This window comes from Nycticebus coucang, chromosome 4 (genome assembly GCF_027406575.1).
Source record: "Nycticebus coucang isolate mNycCou1 chromosome 4, mNycCou1.pri, whole genome shotgun sequence".
Taxonomy (NCBI): Eukaryota; Metazoa; Chordata; class Mammalia; order Primates; family Lorisidae; genus Nycticebus; species Nycticebus coucang.
In genome coordinates, this window is record NC_069783.1 from 121,959,238 (window position 1) to 121,978,530 (window position 19,293).

Here is a 19,293-nt window from a genome sequence, read left to right on the forward strand (position 1 = left end):
ATAACCTAATTAAACAACCCACTAAAATATACTTTTAAAATAATAAATGTTTAGAAAGTAGTACAGAGAATAGGTCCAAAATTTTAATCCATTGTAAATATAATCATGCTAATAGTATAACTACCCGGCTTCCCCCTAACATTTTTCTCCTTTTATAAAAGAATTCTTAGTTTTCCACAGCAGCTTCGTAACAGAAATCATCACTACAATCTTCAAATACTATGTAAGAGACCACAGAATGGGACACAGTTTTAGTATAAGAAGGGGTACCCATTTCAAGAAACAGAGTGTGGCTTTTAATTGGACAAGCAGGGTCTTAAACCCAAAGTACTAGTTTTTATCAGAGCTAGAACAAACTATTATAATAAAATTAGATATATTTGTGCATGAGTTTAAGTTTTCTTTCTTTTCATTTATTTCAAATTAAGAGTTTAAGTTTTGATGTGTTGTGTGGACAATGTGGAGTCTGATGTCACTGGTTATTTTTATAAATCATATTATTGCAAAAATTTCTTATTGCCAAGCCACCATGCCTGGCCCAAGAAATTAATTTTTAAATATTCAATTCTATTGTATAAAACAGGTTCAAAACTACAAAGACAACTAAATGAAGCAATAATGAACAATAGTCAGGTGATGGGCATACTAATAGCCTTGATTTAAGCATTATAAAAGCTATCCTATGTAAAAAGCATTTGTACTCTTAATATTTTGAAATCTAAAAAAAAATGAGGGGACACAGGGCAGAGTGGCTCACACCTGTAATCCTAGCACTCAAGGAGCCTGAGGCTGGAGGGTTGCTTGGGGCTAGGAGTTTAAGACCAGCCTGACTAATAGTGAGACCCCCTCTCTACTAAAAAAACAAAACTTAGCTGGGAGGCCAGGTATGGTGACTCATGTCTGTAATCCTAATAATTTGGGAGGCTGAGGCAGGTGAATTGCCTGAGTTTAGGAGTTTGAGACCAGCCTGAGCATGAGCAAGACCCTGTCTCTAAAAAATAGCCAGGCATTGTGGCGGTTATCTGTAGTCCCGGCTACTTGAGAGGCTGAGGCAAGAGTATCACTTGAGCCTAAGAGTTTGAGGTTGCTGTGAGCTATGATGCCATGGCACCCTACCAAGGATGACAAAGTGAGACTCTGTCTAAAAACAAACAAAACCCCCCCCCCAACAACAATACTTAGCTGGGCATGATAGCCTGCACCTGTAGTCCCAGCTACCTGGGAGCCTGAGGTGGCAGAAACATTTAAGCCCAGGAGTGTGGGGTTTACAGTGAGCTATGATGGCACCACTACACTACAGCCTGGGTGATAGAGCGAGACTCTATTTCAAAAATTAAAACAAAACAAAAAAAAAGAGGGGACTGTGATTTTAGAAGCAAGCCCAAACAAATTAAAGTATTAACTTTACTGAATATATTATCTGTTGGCAATATTCCCCCTTCAAGCAAGCAACTCCTTTGAAAATGACCACTATACCTGCTCCCAGAGTTTCTGAGCTGCACATATCTTAAAATTAATAATGGAAATGGCCAGTTTGCCATTTTATGCGGTTAGTCACTGGATGCAGATTATTTACAAATGATAAGAAGGCCAAATCTTTGAAGAATTCTTTTAGAAGATTAAGAACACATATGTTCTATTTTGCCAAGACAATATAGCTTGGTTATAATATATCTTTGCTTTTTATAATTCATTTTTAACACATTATCATCCAGGAACAATACCAATGTGATTGGGGATCAAATGTAAGTAAACCTACATTAAGCCGGTAAATTTACAACATTCTTTCATCATAAAAAATAAAGTTTAGATTAAAAAAGAAGCTGTCATAATGTTTGCTCAAAATCTTTCATAAAAAGGATTGAACTTCTTTTTTATGAGACAGTCATACTAGGTTGCCCTTGGTAGAGTGCTGTGGCATCACAGCTCACAGCAACCTCAAACTCTTGGTTTAAGCAATTCTCTTGCCTCAGCCTCCCAACTAGCTGGGACTATAGGCGCTTGCCACAACACCCAGCTATTTTTGTTGTCGTTGTCATTGCTGTTTAGCAGATCTGGGCTGGATTCGAACCCACCAGCCCTAGGGTATGTGGCTGGTGTTCTAACCACTGAGCTACGGTGATGAGCCAAAATGATTGAACTTTTATATAATATAGTGCAGTGTGTGAAGTATCAGAATTTTACTACTACTCCCTGGATAAGGGGTTTTACTTTTATTTAGCAGTTTTTCCCGTTTAAAAAGAAGTGTCTGATTAGTACACTTCTGAAATGAAGATTCGTGGTGCAGTCACTTGGCCTTGAGTTTCTAAATTAACTTGCATTTTTTTAACAGTGGAAGTCACTCCTTTGGACTCTGATGGATTTTGGGTTTATCTTTATCATGTACTCATCATACTTACTTGTCTGTCTCTGCATGAGACTGTGGGCTTTTTGAAAGCAGAGTGAATATGGTTTGAAAACTCTCTGTCTCCCTAGCACCTGGCATAGGTGCTTGATACTTAGTAGGCATTCAGTAAATGTTTGCTGAATAAACAAGTGCAAGAATGTAGGTCTGAGGAGATTTTGAGAAAATGACATTTTCTCTTGGATTATTTAACAGAATTTAAATTTGTATTTCATAAAAATCTGCCACTCTGTACTCTAAGAAAGTTGTAAAATAGTGACACACACACACAAGCACACCTTTACGCGGTGGGGTGGTATGCATCTAAAAATGGCTTTTATCTGGTGACAAGAAACCTTTTTATAGACTCCTACGCTTTTCATGCTGTGGAGAAGGGATCAGCAAACCCACCACCTCTCTTTTGTTTTGTTCATTTCAAAATTCTTGAATTATTGTTGAAGCAGGTGTAGCGATCAAAAGCTGGGGCTAGAGAAGAAGGGGAAGAGAATATGAAAATGGGCATTTTTAACCTGGAAGAAGTGTTAGGGAGGAAAGATGACTAGCAGAAGCTGGAGGATAAAGATGTTACTACAGAGAGGTGTCTATGACTGCTCTGTTTAGGAGATATTACCTTCATATGTTAATTTACTTTTACTTTGCCAAATGTGAGTGGAAGAGTCAAAGAACCCATCCCTCTGTTCAGAAAAATAACAGGAAAGGCCACTGATGCAAGTGAAAATTAAACTAGAACACCCAATCCCCTCAAGAGCATTTCCTTTTTTTTTCTTCCATGAAAATGGTGAAAGCTGTTCTTTTTTTTTTTAAAGAAGGAGGTTAAAAAAAAAAAGGAGCTAACACCGACTAATAGGAAGGGCCAAGTAAAGTTTTAGGAGTTAGGGTAGAATGATTTTCCCTAAATAATCCCTAAAAAGGGGCCCTTATGGAGTTCATTAGGTATACCTAAAACAATATTTATTAAATAACAGTGCTTTTAATACATTAAAGTCTTATGATCTATATTAATAGATGGCAGTAGCAGGCAAAGGTCATAGCAAAGTAAGTGTAACTTTAAATCGACAAACTTAAAAATATAGACTTTATTGCTGAAGACAGTGTTAAAATCTGTTTGCTACTGGTGTGTATGCAATGATTTTAAAGAGTAGGATGGAGGCTCAGAAAGAAGCAGGTGAGATCACAGCAAAGAAACTAATGGGGATTAGAAGTTTGCTCCACCAATCACCCTCACCTGCGGTGCATCTTACACGGGTACATGTGAAACTTAGTAAATGTGGAATGTAAATGTCTTAACACAATAACTAAGAAAATGCCAGGAAGGCTATGTTAACCAGTGTGATGAAAATGTGTCAAACGGTCTATAAAACCAGCGTATGGTGCCCATGATTGCATTAATGTACACAGCTATGATTTAATAAAAATAAATAAATAAAAGTCTGCCCCAGTGTCAACTTGTGAATAATCAAGAATCGAGGTGTAGAGTCCTGTTCTATAAAAGTCCAGTTCTTCAATTTAGTTCTCAAAACATTTATTGAACATTTACAGTGTCTGTAACAGACACTGTGCTAGATGGTGGGGGTGGGTAAGAAAGGTTCTTAAGAAACTACCAGGTTAGAGATAAGGTGATACTCTTGTTACTGGGAAAAGTAGTACGGCAACACCAGCCAGGGGGAAAAGAAATAAGCACTTAAAGTTTATTTTGTCAGAATGTGCTTTTAGACTTATCAAATCATTCTTGCTCAAAAAAAGAAGATTAGATTAGGATCCCTTCAGGGCCTGGGAAAGACTTAGAGTAGGGGCAAGGACTGGAAAAAAGAAGTAACCTGAAATTCTGATGTCAAAGGAAAATTTTTAGTGTCCCACTTTACAGTTTGGGGGCTTGATTTGTGATAGTAGAACTGTCTTGCTAAAATCAGGGCATCTTTATTCTGGGTGCAGAGCAGTTAATTTCAAGTCACGCTCTCCCTAGTTACACACAGCCTTTAAAAGTGAATTTACTTCCTATCTAAAATGGTAATCTGTTTCAGATCTATGATTTGGCTAATTTAAGATATGTCTGCTTGATTATAACAATCAAGGGGGACTAAAAAATCCGTCACTCTTATTCTTATATTTCAGTATTTATTAAGTGTGTTCTTAATGGTTTTAGGTATTATTACTGGAGAAACGCTAATCATTTAACTCTTTCAAATCATAAAGATATTTAATATTAACTCTTTTTAATCCATTTTATTTTCAAAGAACCAGAGTAACATGATGTTTGAGTATTTGGTAATTAATTCATTCTCTCTTTTTTGTTGTTGGTTGGCCATTCATTCATTCTATAGTTACCTACTGAATATCTATGCTGTGCTGGGCACTAGGCACTGGGGAGACAGCGCTCAGCAAGGCAGGCACAGCCCTTGCCCTGATAGAATTCACATTCTGTTCACAAAATTTAAGAAATGAATATATAATTTTATATAATGACAAATATTAAAAGAAAATTAAATAGGATAATGAGATAATGGTTGGAACACTGTTTATCTTATGGTAATTTAATGATATATAGGCTTTTCTAAGATTCTGGACATGAACCTAGGCAAAACAGGTAAATGTTTCATAAAACAATATTGCTTCCTTTCTAAAATAAAATCTTTGTGGTCACAAATTATGACAGATTCAGAAATGCCCCCAGATATCCCTATAAGGAAAGCCTTGCTGCCCCAACTGCTTGGGAGTGCTGTTAGCAACTGTGTGGGTGTCAGCTCCTACAGGGATGGTGTTGGCTGCACAGAGCAGCCTTACCCAAGTTCACACCCTTCAATGAGTGACCTAGATTGAGGTATCAAGGCCCAGCTATTTCTGCCCATCTTGGAGAACTCTGTAAGGCCCCTTTAGCTCCAGGGCTCCCTGTGGGGTTGGTTGAGGCTGCCGCTGGGCCTGCCTATCAGTTCAACTTTGTCTTCTGCCAAATGCTGCTTCCTTCTCTTTCTTCCCACAGGTGTTGATCCAAAGAGAACTTCCTAATTTTAAAAAATCCTGCAGGGCTAAATAAACTGTCTTGGCACTGCTTGTCAGAGAATCCAGTCTGTGGTGCAAATGTTACCTGTACCCATATGTAAAATAGGGTGGCCACCATCCCATCTGCATAAGAAGAGACCGACCCAGGCTGTGGCTTTTAAGATAAAAACTTGGAAACTTAAGTGAAATCCAAATATATAATGTTAGAGATTAGAGCAGACCTTGTCCTTGGTGAGGTGTGGGTGAAGATTACCTCTTTAACGATTACAGGAATAAAAGCCCAGGATTTTAGATCTGGAAGAGAACTTTGAAATCATACAGAACAATTTTAATTTTCCAGATGGAGAAATTGAGGCCCGGAGAGGTTTATGACTTTTCTAAAGTAAAATAAAACTAACAGTGATAGACAGGACTACAAACCAGCTTCTTCATTTCTAAGTTCAATACACAAAGTTTTCTATTGAGTGTGTAAGGTCCTATTTTGTTTATGTACACAAGTGAAAAAGTTTTAGGAATTTGAGTAAACCAACCAATATATACTTTATGAATATATTTTTATTTCCTCTCTTTTTAAGGATAACATATTTTTAAACTCTGGTATAAGAACTAAATGGATTTCATAAAGAGATACCCTATTTAACATTTAGTTTTTTATATACATTTTATTTTTCTAGCCTACTTATAAAGTTAAGTCATTCAGAGTTTTATTTCCAAATGTGTTTTTGATTTCCTTCCATCCTATTTCCTCCATGTATTTTATAATAAAATAGAAATCCACCGTGTAACAAATTCCTTCTGACATGTATTTGTTGTGGATCATAAATACAACTGCCTTCTATTTCAGAATATAACTTATATCTGTTCTTCTTAAGTGATTACATCAGGGACAAAAAAGTATTCAAAATACCTATATTATCACAAGGTAGCTCTATAACAGCATGCAGAAATTAAAATTAACCCCTCACCCCAATGAGTTCTAGACCAGGTTCTCATTTCTTGTCGATTATACTAGTAGTATCATTCTTCTAAATCTACGTGCCTATCTGAGTAGTCGTGGAGTAAAAAGAGCCAGCTAAATTCTTCTTAGGTCCCCTACACCCATGGAGTCCCTGAGGCAATAGAAAGGAAAGAGCCAGACCTGTCAGCACCCATGATAGCTCCCTCCAAAAAGATAGTCCAGCAAAACCTTCTTTTCTACTCTTCAAATACATGGCCACTTGCCCATGTTCAAAGGAGGCCAGCTGGCAATGCTGTCCTCAGTAGATTTCTGCATCTGTCTGATGTCACTCCTTTCCTCAAACTGTTTCCAAGGCTTCCTAATAATCTGAGTCTTTGCTGTCTCTCTGGTCCCAAGTCACTGTCCACATAGCTCACTGAGCTCTCACCTTTCTGGCCTTCCCCTCTTCCTCAAACATACAAAGCACTTTTTGTCTCAGGCCCTTTGTACTTGTTGCTCTCGGACTCACACCTATCTCTTACCCTAAGCTATCTAGCTTCCACTTGTCTTTGAAGTTTTAGCTTAAATGTCACCTCATCAGGTAGCTTTCTGTTACTCCCTGTTAGATGAAGTCCTCCTTTCATGCGAAACAAGTTTCATAATTGCTTTTTCTTTTTTTTTTACTTTAGAGACAGGGTCTTGCTCTGTTGCCCAGGCTAGAGTACAGTGGTGTGATGACACCTCACTGCAGCCTTGAATTCTTGGGCTCAAGCAAACCTCCTGCCTCAGCCTCCCAAGTAGTTAGGACTACAGGCATGTACCACCAAGCACAGCTAATTCCTCCCTCCCTCTCCTCCTCTTCTTTTTTTTTTTTTTTTTTGTAGAGGTTAAGTCTCACTGTGTTGCCCAGGCTGGTCACAAACAATAATTACATTATAGTATGTAGTTATTTGTGTTGTTATTTGCTTAATCTCTCCCACAGATGGAAAGCTACATGAAGGGACCACATCTGTTTTGTTTCTTCTATAGCTGCAGGGGTTCTATAAAGTTGCTAGCACATAGTAGAGGTCCCCAGCAGTATTTGTGAATAATTAAGTTCAACAACTCCAAAAAATAGATGTGCATCCCTCCACTATTCATAAATGGGCACCAACATATTTTCTCCTGCCCTTCTTCCTTTCCTATTCAGTTTTCTATTTCTAAGAAAAAAGTATAACCAATAGAATCTAAGTGAAAAAAAAAATCTTAAACATGCTTTCTCACTGAAATTAGAATGTGATCACTGCTGTTCATTACAATAAGTACATACAGTCCTCACATATACCTGAAAAGGAAAAAATTATAAGCTATCTTTTTCCAGACTATTTACCTAAAGACTCTCAAAACACTTTTGGAGAATTTCTACAAAGAAGTATTGATAATTCTGTGAAATAATCATAATAATTTCTCTAAAAGAAGGTTTAAATTTTTTTTTCACATTTTTCATTAAGTATTTCAACTTACAAATACTCACAGGCTTTTACAAAATGAGGACCTTTAATTGGAAAAAAACACCAAAATAAAAAATAGAATCATTCCTTCAAAAGTCAGAATATTTAAGCTGATAGAGGGCCAGATTTAGAAGAATTATAATCAATCAATCAAAGCAACAGCAGAATGGAGTAGAAACTGTTTCTAAAACAAACACAGTAGAGAGCCTCCATAGTTAACTACCTCCCTACAGTGACCTAATTTTCACAGACTGGACATGCACCACATGTACATATCAGTACCGTAGGCCTGTTTCTTATGTTGCCCACCTCTGTATGTTGACCAGTTTGTTACAGTCCCTTGGGTGGTCCTCTTCTAGAGGTTCTACTGTAGCATGTTGGGAATATAGATTAAGAAATATACTTCGGTAACAGCGTTTTTCTAAAACAGCACAACCAACAGGTTACACTCAGGAACACTTGAAGGTCTACAGTTTTAAGGTTATTAGCTTAAAGAAGGACTTACTGGATTCTTCAACTTATTTGTTTTCATTTATTGATGACGGCAAATGTCAAAAAAATGAGAAAGGAAGATGAAGATAAAGAAATAGGCTGAGATGTAGCCTGGAGATAGTACTTTGTTAACTTTTTCTGTAAGAAAACTGTCGAGTGCTAGGTTTAGTCCCACATTTCAGTTGAAAAACGTAACTCAGGCTCAGTAGGTGTAGGATAGTGGTTATGGTGCCAGCCACATCCACGGAGGCTAGTGGGTTCCAAACCAGCCTGGGCCAGCTAAACATCAATGACAACTGCAACCAAAAAATAGCCAGGCATTGTGGCAGGTGCCTGTGGTCCCAGCTACTTGGGAGGCTGAGGCAAGAGAATCACTTAAGCACAAGAGTTGGAGGTTGCTGTGAGCTGTGACAACAAAGCACTCTACTCAGGGCGACATAGTGAGATTCTGTCTCAAAGAAAAAAAGGGGACTCAAATGTCTAGAAGCTAAGTTACCTGAGCTGGTGTGGCTGAGACTGGCAAGGCCTAGCTGAGGGGTGCTGTGAAACCCACCTTCTTGTATATGACAGAGCTAAGTGACCTGTGCTGGCGTGGCTGAGGGGTGCTGTGAAACCCACCTTCTTGTATATGACAGAGCTAAGTGACCTGCGCTGGCGTGGCTGAGACTGGCAAGGCCTGGCTGGCTGAGGGGTGCTGTGAAACTCACCTTCTTGTATATGACAGAGCTAAGTGACCTGCGCTGGCATGGCTGAGACTGGCAAGGCCTGGCTGAGGGGTGCTGTGAAACCCACCTTCTTGTATACGACAGAGGGGCTGGAATTTACTGTGCTTTCGTCGTCATCGTCGTGCATCATGACAAGTTCAGAGCTGCTCTCGTCCATGACCTCCTGCATGCTGTTCACACTGCTGCTCTGGCTGCCCGTGCTCACGGACATGCTTGGAATGGAATGGTTGCTGCCCAGGCTGTCCATTTCCCTGGTCAGGCTGGTGCCATGTTCGCTGTCCTACAAAAAAATGAGACACCAAGGTTCAAAAAAGACTGTGGAGATAAAGCACCAACCACTGATTAAGCTATTAAGCACACTTAATTTTGCAGTGCCAAGTTGCTTTTCTGCAAATCTGAGAAGATGAACTTTTAATGTAGTGACTCCACTACTTCCCCAGCAGTTTTAGATATCTCAAATTCACTTCCATGCCTTCCCAGGGGCCATTCTGGACACGGATCATAAGCCTCAAAATGCTGCTATTGCAAGGCTTTGGGTCATATATGACCCTAATATTATTGTATTGTGATTCAGTAAGCAGAATCAGGCCAGGTTTGTAAGGGGCCTTTGGGGGCATCAAAGTGCTGGAGAAAGACTGCTGGCCCCTGAACAGGCAGTGGACCTCCAGGACATCTGCCAATACAGCAGTGGTCACTAGAAACTAAAGTAGAGTGGAAAGAGGTTTCAGAGATTTGACAAGTAATATGTTCCTCTGCAAGTCATTATTGAGTAACTTCATATCTAAGCAGGGATATTAATTCTTACTGTCCTGGACAGGTAATTACATTCTGCCTCCCTCAAGCAATTCTATCATGCTTATCTCTATAATCTTATTAAATATATCTGTTAAATAATACTGGTATTCATCACTACTGGTCCAAAGACTACTATTTGAAAAGTGTTAAATAATCAGAACATATAATTTATCCATCACAGTGGGATATCTTCTGAGATAAGATTAAATAATACAATTAAATCAATTCAGTAACAAATAAAACCCTGTTTTCAAAGAACCATACTATACACATATAACTTTAATAAACTGTTACTTAGCCATGGCAATATAATGAATCACTGGTCATATAAAATAGTAGATACATTATATATATCTATATATACACACACACACACATATATATATATATTTTTTTTTTTTTTTTTTTTTTAAAGACAGAGTCTGAAGCTGTCGCCCTGGGTAGAGTGCTGTGGCATCACAGCAACTTCAAACTCTTGGGCTTAAGTGATTCTCCTGCCTCAGTCTCCCAAGTAGCTGGGACTACAGACACCCACCACAACACCCAGCTATTTTATTTATTTATTTATTTTGTTGTTGCAGTGTCAATGTTGTTTCAGCTGGCCTGGGCAGGGTTCAATCCCGCCAGCCTCAGTGTATGTGGCCAGCACTCTACCACTGAGCTACGGGTGCCACCGATAACATTTTTAACAGATTAATTTTCACAATTAAAAGGGATGGTTTCTATATATGCAATCAAGAGATCTTATAGTTCAAGTCCATTTTCTAGCTTCATTTTTATAACTACTGATAAAATAATTTTGTTTTCTTTTCTTTTCTAGTAAGGAAAACTAAAATATACTCAATTCTTCATTCTTTTCTACCTTTTTATTTTGCTTGGAGGAAGAGGAGTCGTTTCTCTTGTTGAAGGCTAATTCCTAACACTTCTGTGGAAATCCTGCTTCTTTAACTACTTCCCTTGCCTCTGTCTTCAACACCTCTGCTCTGGCTCCATCTCCACCTACAAAGATGAAGCAGCCTGGCCCCATCCTCAGGACCTCTCCACATGCTGCCCTCACTCTCTTCCTTCTTGACCAAATTTCTGAATCTCAAAATAATTAGCTTTGCTGTCTCCACTTTCTCATCCCCCATTTACATCACAATCCATAGTAATCCACCAATCATCCTACCTAGTCCTGTAAAATTGATTTCACCAAGGTCATTCATGTTCTCATTGTAAAACCCAATCAACTTCTTTTGTCCTTCTCTACCTGACTTCTCTGGCAGCTGACAATGTTGTGGCTCCCTCCCTGGAGGTGTGTGCTCTTCTCCCATCCTCCACCAAGGAAGTTTCATTGATCAGCTCCTTGGTTCATTATCATTTTAATGCTATTGACTGATAGCCAGCTACCCTCTTTGTCCAGACCTCCTTCCTGGGTTCTGGATTTATGTATACCAATTAAATTATACACATCACCATTCAGGTGTCCTAGCCAGCATCACCTTTGCTTTCAACCAGCTTTTTTTTTTTTTAAGTGATATGAACGAAGTTCTCTTCTTTGAGAACTTCTATCTGTATACTATGCCCAACAGTATATAGTGCCAGCACCTTAAACTTAATAGGCACCAAACTGAAACCATCCTAAACCTACTCTCTCTTTTTCCGTGCTCTTGGTATTGACATACTCCTAGCCACCCAGGTTCAAATGCTCAGAGTCACCATAAACTCATCTGTCACTGTCACTTTCAATGAGAAGATAGATATTTTCAAATCTGTCTCTACAATGTTTCTCAGAAGTGTTCCTTTTGTCCCCATTCCCCTTGACACTGCCCTTATTACCTCTTACATTATCCAAGATGCTACCCTTTCAAATCCATGTTACATGCTGTTGCCAAGATAATCTTCATATAAGCACAGGACTTTTCTGAGTCTAACGCGTTCTACATTTGTCAAAAATCACCCACATCATGTTCTCCACAGACCCTTCGCTAATCCCTACGAGCAGATTTATTTTCTTCCCACTATGGACTGCTGCAATGGTTATACAGCCCTATAGCACTTTTCATAGTTTGCTTATATACTAGTTATTTCACAGGGACCCTTTATGTCTCTTGAGGCAGAGAACATCAATTGTATTTTTGTCCTCAAAAGTTTTTCACAAGTGCCCAGTCTAGAACTTTTTCACATAGTAGGCACTCTACAAACACCTGCTAAAATAAATTGAACCTACTTCCTCGTCCTCCTGTGACTCATTCAAGGGTCCATTTCGTGTCTCTTGGAAAAGGATTTTTTTCATTTTTCGGTACTGTAGATTATCCAGCTCACGAACTGCATCTTTTGTCCTCTGTATGAGGTCGATGAGGACACGTAGTGGCCGCTCTCGGCGAACAAAGTCATGCTGATTGAGAGGGGAAAAAAATAAACTGATAATGAAGAACACATTTTTAGGTGCAAGATATAGATATACAAGTAAAGAAGCATAAAACAGGTCCATGGATTTTGCAGAAATAACAAAATAGGATATTCATATTGTGTATCTTTCCACATTGTATAAATTTCATATAAAAGATAACTATGCTTTTTTCTTCTTCAAGCCCCACTTGAACTCAAGGATTTTATGTGAAATTTCTTTTTTAAAATTATATATATTTAAGGTATGATGTTTTGATATACACGAACACAGTGAAATGATTTCTATAGTCAAGCAAATTAACAAATCCATCATCTCACATAGTTATATTTTTGTGACACAATTATCTAAACTCTTCTGTCTTAGCAAATTTCCAGGATACAATACAATGTTATCAACTATAGGCAGTCCTCAGGTTATGAACAAGATAGGTTCTGTGTGTTTGTTTTTAAGTTGAATTAGTATATAAGTCGTAAAGGGTACATTCATCTATTTCCTCTCATAGTCCCTGTTCATAAATGCAAGTTGTACGTAAGTTAGATGTTTGTAACTTGGGGGCTGGCCAAATAGACCTTAAGTTGGACATTAGATCTCTATACTTATTTATCCCACACAACTGAAACTCTGTATGCTTTGATCTCTCTCTCCAATCCCTACCCCTTCTAACCACTGCTTTTAAGTATCTGAGTGTTGTTTTTTCCCTTAGATTTCACATGTGTTTTTCTTCCTGGGTCTGGCTTATTTCACCCAGCATAATGTCTTTTACGTGCGTCCATGTTGTTGCAAATGGCAGGATATCTTTCTTTTCTAAGGCCAAATTTTATTTTTGATATAATATATATAGCAATTTCTTTACCCTTTATCCACTGATGGACCCTTAGCTTGTTTATCTCGGCTATTTGTGAGTAATGTGGGCACAGATAGTCTTATGGGATGCTGACTTCACCTCCTTCAGGTATGTAGCTAGTAGTAGGATTGCTGAGTCTTATGATAGTTCTATTTTTAATTATTTGAGGATCCTCCATACTGTTTTCCACAATGGCTGCACCAACTACTTTCCCACCAAGATTCTCCCTCCAGCACCCTCACCAACACTTGTTATCATTTATCTTTTTGACAACAATCATTCGAACAGGTGTTAGATGATATTTCATTGTGGTTTTGATTTGCATTGCTCTAATGATTAGTGATGTTGAGCATCTTTTCATATGAAAATTCTTGAGGTTTACTTTATCAGATAAGTCATAAAAATCACCAGAACTTTAAATAGTAGCAGACAGGATTGTACCTTTCAAACCTGAAACTATATAATAAGCAAAAGCAATGCAAAGTATAGTCCATTCTTGCTGTAACCTAGGTCCTGGTCCCCCAATTCCATACTACCCTTTGAAAAAGGGTTTAAATGATTCTCTCACCTGTTTAAATGATTCTCTGTATTTCTGGTCAAAGAGAACATAAGGCAGCAGCCGGGTGTGGTGGCTTGTGCCTGTAGTCCTAGCACTCTGGGAGGCTGAGGCAGGAGGATCCCTTGAGCTCAGGAGATCAACACCAGCCTGAACGAGAGTAAAACCCGTCTCTACTATAAATAGAAAATTTAGCCAGGCATGGTGGTGGATGCCTGCAGTCCCAGCTACTTGGGAGGCTGAGACAGGAGGATCACTTGAACCCAGGAGGTTGGGGTTGCGGTGATCTAGCCTGATACATGGCATTGTAGTCTAGGCAACAGAGAGAGACTCTGTCTCAAAATAAATAAATAAATAAATTAATTAATAATAAAAAAATAAAAAGAAAAGAAAAAAATATGGTAACAGCAGTTCATCCAAAGTTTAAAATTCTGACAACTCCATTTCCTCTTTAAAGAACTGTATAACCAGAAGTTAGGAAAACAGGTCTCTGAGGAGTGAAAACAACTGTCCCAAAGTCCATAAACTCTTGTTTGTATAAATCTCTCTCACTTTCAAAAGTATTAATGATTGTTGACACATACATTCTGGTTTCCTGGGTTCTCAGCTCATAGAAGGTTAGAAAGAGGGAACAAGAGTCAGGGAAGAAATGATTGAGAACTGTTTGAGGTAGAGTAATTAGCTCTGAAAAGGTGTAGTGTCCTTTGTAAGCTCTATGACAGTCTGACAGGAGAGGAAGAGAAATTCCTTGACTAATATGCCTACCAACCAAACCAACACATAAAAATGAGGCTCGTGGGCTATTTTGCAAAGGAACATATGCTCTTTATAAAACCCTGTTTATGGCCTCTGAGTTCACAAAACCCTCTTGTCTCTGAGCCATCAAGAAATGAAATTATGTTAATTATGCTCTCTTTAAGAGGGCAGAGAAACACATCATATACAGGGGTGTCAAAAAAAATGTGTACACATTTTAAGCGATCTTATTGAAGTAAAACCAATCATTCCCTAAAGCGTATGAATTGCAAGTAAAATTAATGTCTAGGTACACTTGACTAGTAACGGTACCTACAATTCAACTTCAAAAAGTAATATACAGATAACATCTCTTAAAATGTGTATATATACATTTGGCACCCTCTATATTTCAGCAAGATCAGAAAATGGTCAAAAGTGAAAGGAGGGGGTGGCACCTGTGGCTCAGTCGGTAGGGTGCCGGCCCCATATACCGAGGGTGGCGGGTTCAAACCCAGCCCTGGCCAAACTGCAACAAAAAAATAGCTGGGTGTTGTGGCGGGCGCCTGTAGTCCCAGCTACTCGGGAGGCTGAGGCAAGAGAATCGCTTAAGCCCAGGAGTTGGAGGTTGCTGTGAGCTGTGTGATGCCATGGCACTCTACCTAGGGCCATAAAGTGAAACTCGGTCTCTACAAAAAAACAAAACAAACAAAAAAAAAAGTGAAAGGAGGAAGTATCATTTTTTATTTTTTATATTTGGCATCCTATTTTATTTATTTATTTATTTTTTATTGTTGGGGATTCATTGAGGGTACAATAAGCCAGGTTACACTGATTGCAATTGTAAAGTTCCTCTTGCAATCATGTCTTGCCCCAATAAAATGTGACACACACCAAGGCCCCAGGAAGTATCATTTTTTAAAGGAAAAAGTTCAGTTATGTGGAAATTTCACTTATGTAAAATTATAACATGACGATATTGGGGAAATGAGATACAATGTAGTGGGCCTGAGATGATGGAACGAATTTAATTTCTTTATAATTTAAACAGATATAAGAGAGGAGCAGGATTCTCGTGAGAAAACAATCTACATGTCTTGTCATTCTTCATTCTGACTTTGCTGTCAGAGGAGTTGGGACTTTTGCTCTTGCTTTTATAAAATACCTTTTCCTCTGCTGAGAATCCTTTCTAAAAACGAAACACCATTTCCAGAAGCAAGAGTAGCCTGTACATTTCAAGGATGAGCAAGAAAGAGAGAAAGTAAATCATTTTGCTACTCTAGTGCTTGCAATGAATACAAGAGCAAACCAGTTTTTAGTAAACTTTAAGAATCTGTCTTAGAATCACAGAAATTTTAGAGCAGGGAGGGCTCTTAGAAAATGTTCTTTTTCAAGGTAAAGAAATTTAGGCCTGGAGAAGGTAAGTGATTTCCATAGCTAATTAGTAGAAGAGCTAGGGCTGAAGCTCAGGGTGTTTTATTTTGGGGTTTGTTTCCTGGTGTTCTACTACCACAATTATCTTTCTAAAAGATTTGACTATGTTATTCATTGTGACAGATAGTCTGTGCCACTCTTATTCCCCATTTTAATCTCTTTTCCTTGCTGCTCTTTACTTTAAGAACTAGAGAGTAAAGGAACTAAAGTCTTCTTTGCAGTTACAGGTAACAAAGTGACCAAGTTCTGGCCAATGAGAAATAGATAGAAGTCCCTGAGGAAGGCTTTATTTCCTAGACTAAAAAGGCAAGGCACATGAGGAGAAGGCGTTTTACCCTTTACTCTCTCCTCTTCTTCCTGCCTGGAATAAAGACCCAAGTCCTGGTGATATAGTAGTCATTTTGTCACAAAGAAGATAAAAGCCACATGCTAAGGATGGGGAGGTATAAAGAGACAAGGAGCTTCAGTCAATGATGACATTGTTGAGCTGCTTAGAGTTTTGGGCTGCTTACACCACCTTCTTTTCCAATGTCCGGAGTTTCCTATTACATGAGATAAATAATCCCTTACCTGTTTAAGCCTTTTAAAAACGGATACATTCAAACATCTTAAAAATATCTCACTGCCTCTTGGATAGAGCCTGGCCTTTTTACAGCCAGGTTCTTACTTATATTCCTAACTTGAAATCTAGTTATTTTACTTTTTTGTCCTACACATGTTACATTCTCAATAATTCCCCATACATGAGTTTCATGTCACACAGCAACCTCAAACTCTTGGGCTTAAGCGATTCTCTTGCCTCAGTCTCCCAAGTAGCTGGAACACATGTGCCTGCCACAATGCCTGGCTATTTTTTTGTTGTAGTGGTCATTGTTGTTCGGCAGGCCTGGGCTGGATTTGAACCCACCAGCTCCGGTGTTATGTGGCTGGCACCCTAGTCGCCGAGCTGGAATATCACTTTAGACATCACCTTTCTCTCTCTCTCTCAGAAGAATAGATATCCAGAAATAATTTTACATGGGAATTCTTATTACACAAGCTAATTTTAAGTATAATCTATTAAATTAAGGTATACTTGAATTTAACAGAACCAAAAGAATTAAAATAATTGCTTAACTTCAGTTATTATTTCTTCACCATAAGAGTTACCTGGTTCTTAAAGATTCTCTAAAGTTGGCTTGGCACCCATAGCACAGTGGTTACGGCACCTGCCACATACACTGAAGCTGGCGAGTTTCAACCCGGCCTGGGTCAGCTGAACAACAGTGACAACTGCAACAAAAAATAGGTGGGCATTGTGGCAGGCGCTGCCTGTGGTCTCAGCTACTTGGGAGGCTGAGACAAGAGAATCACTTAAGCCTGAGAGTTTGAGGTTCCTGTGAGCTATGACGCCACAGCACTCTACCAAGGGTAACATAGTGAGACTCTGTCTCAAAAAAAAAAAAAAAGATTATCTAAAGTTAAGAAAAAGATAATTAAAATCTTAACAAATTGGAGTTACTTTTTTAAAAAAATGTATATTTCAATTTGAGAAATATTATTGACTAGCTACTCTGAAAGATAAGAAAATTAGTACCTGTATTTTTTCCTCCACCTAGATTTTTCTAATTATTATTTTTACATTGCCAATGTTAATAAAATTTACATCTGTTCTTTAACCACTTCAATTATTTTACTTTAATTCTATATTTAAATGGATTAAACACGAAAGTGACATTTTAACGTCAGGAAGAAATTAAAAGATAAAGATAGATGATCGAAAAATACTTGGGAATAATGGGATAGCTAACTAGAAAAGAAAGGTTAGACTTTTTCTAACTTTTTAAAAAAAAATAAGATAGAGTCTCACTCTGTTGCATAGGCTAGGGTGCTGTGGAGTCAGCCTAGCTCACAGCAACCTTAAACCCTGGCTGGGACAACAGGCACCTGCTACAATGCCTGGCTAACTTGTCAATTTTTAGTAGACATGGTGTCTCACATTTGCTCAGACTGGTCTTGAACTCCTGGGGTCAAGTGATCCTCCTGCCTCAGCCTCCCAGAGTGTGAGGACAACAGGCAAACCTCACTGTGCCAGGTCCCTACCCTTATTCTTTATAACAAATTTCTTCATGACCCGCCTTCCCTCAAAAAGCCCAGTGTAAAGAATGTCAAAATAGAAACAGGAAAAAAAAAATTTCAAGATCTACTGTAAATTAATAAGGAAAATACCAACAACCCAATAGACAGATGGGCAAAGATCAGAGAGCTCACAGAAAAGGAAATAAAAATGGGTTTCCAAGATAAAAACCATACATATCACATAATAATGAGAAATATAAATTAAAACTACAATGAGAAAAGTTTTTCACTGGTCTCAGTAGCAAAGTTCAAAAAGTTTCAGTAAGCATACTTTGTTAGTGGTACTATAAATAGGCCAGCTTCTTTGAAGGACAATTAGCAAGATATTTAAATTTAAAATCCACCTTGATGGCTATAGGTTCACACCTGTAATCCTGGCACTCTGGGAGGCTGAGGCAGATGGGGTGTGATGGCAGGTGTCTATAGTCCCAGCTACTTGGGAGGATAAGGCAGGAGTAGGCAAGAGGATAAAGCAAGAGGGTCGCTTGAGCCCAAGAGTGTGAGGTTGCTGTGAGCTATGATGATGCCATGGCTCTCTACCCTGGGCAACACAGTGAGACTCTGTCTCAAAAAAAAAAAAAATCCACCTTGATGGGAATGTAAATTAGCGCAATCATAAAAGAGAACAGTATGGAGGTCACTCACAAAACTAAAACCAAAACTACCCTAAGACCCAGCAATCCCACTGCTGGGTATATATCCAAAGGAGGGGAATTCAGTGTACGAAAAAGATATCTGTACTCCCATGTTTATTGCCACACTATTCATAATATTAAAGATATGGAATCAATATAAGTGTCCATCAATGGATAAATGGATAAAGAAATTGTGGTAAATAAACACAATAGAATATTATATAGCCACAAAAAGAACTAAATCCTGACATTTGAAACAACATGGATGGAACTGGAGAACATTATGTTAAGTGAAATACGCCAAGGACAAAAAGATAAATCTCACATGTTTCTCACTTATGAATGTGGGAGCTAAATATTAAAAATGATTGATCTCATGGAAACAGAGAATAGAATGATGGTTACCAGAGGCTGGGAAGTGTAGCAGGGGGCGAGGGTAGATAAAGTAGGGATGGGTGATGAGTGCAAAAATATAGTTGGATAGGGCAGCGCCTGTGGCAAGGGAATAGGGCACCAGCCCCATATACCGGAGGTGGCGGGTTCAAACCCGGCATTGCAAAAACTGCAAAAAAAAAAAAAAAATTTATATGTAGTTAGATAGTTAGAATGAATAACATTTGATAGCATAATGAAGTGACTATAAACAGTAAGTTAGGGTATACTGTAACTAAGAGATGTTAAATGCCTGAGATAATGCATACCCCAGTTACCCTGATTTGATAAATTCACATTGTATGCC

The 19,293-nt window shown here is 38.4% G+C and overlaps 1 protein-coding gene across 8 annotated transcripts in view; it reads right to left on the reverse strand.

Moving 5' to 3' along the window:
- TAOK3 (TAO kinase 3) overlaps window positions 1-19,293 on the reverse strand; it is a 177,294-nt gene that overhangs the window by 39,764 nt on the left and 118,237 nt on the right. For all 8 annotated transcript variants that reach the window (XM_053587889.1, XM_053587891.1, XM_053587885.1 and 5 more), the window contains 2 exons: window positions 12,050-12,217; window positions 9,113-9,325 (listed from right to left, as the gene is read on the reverse strand). In XM_053587889.1, coding sequence (XP_053443864.1) covers window positions 9,113-9,325; window positions 12,050-12,217 — 381 coding nt within the window. The remainder of the gene's footprint in view (window positions 1-9,112; window positions 9,326-12,049; window positions 12,218-19,293) is intronic.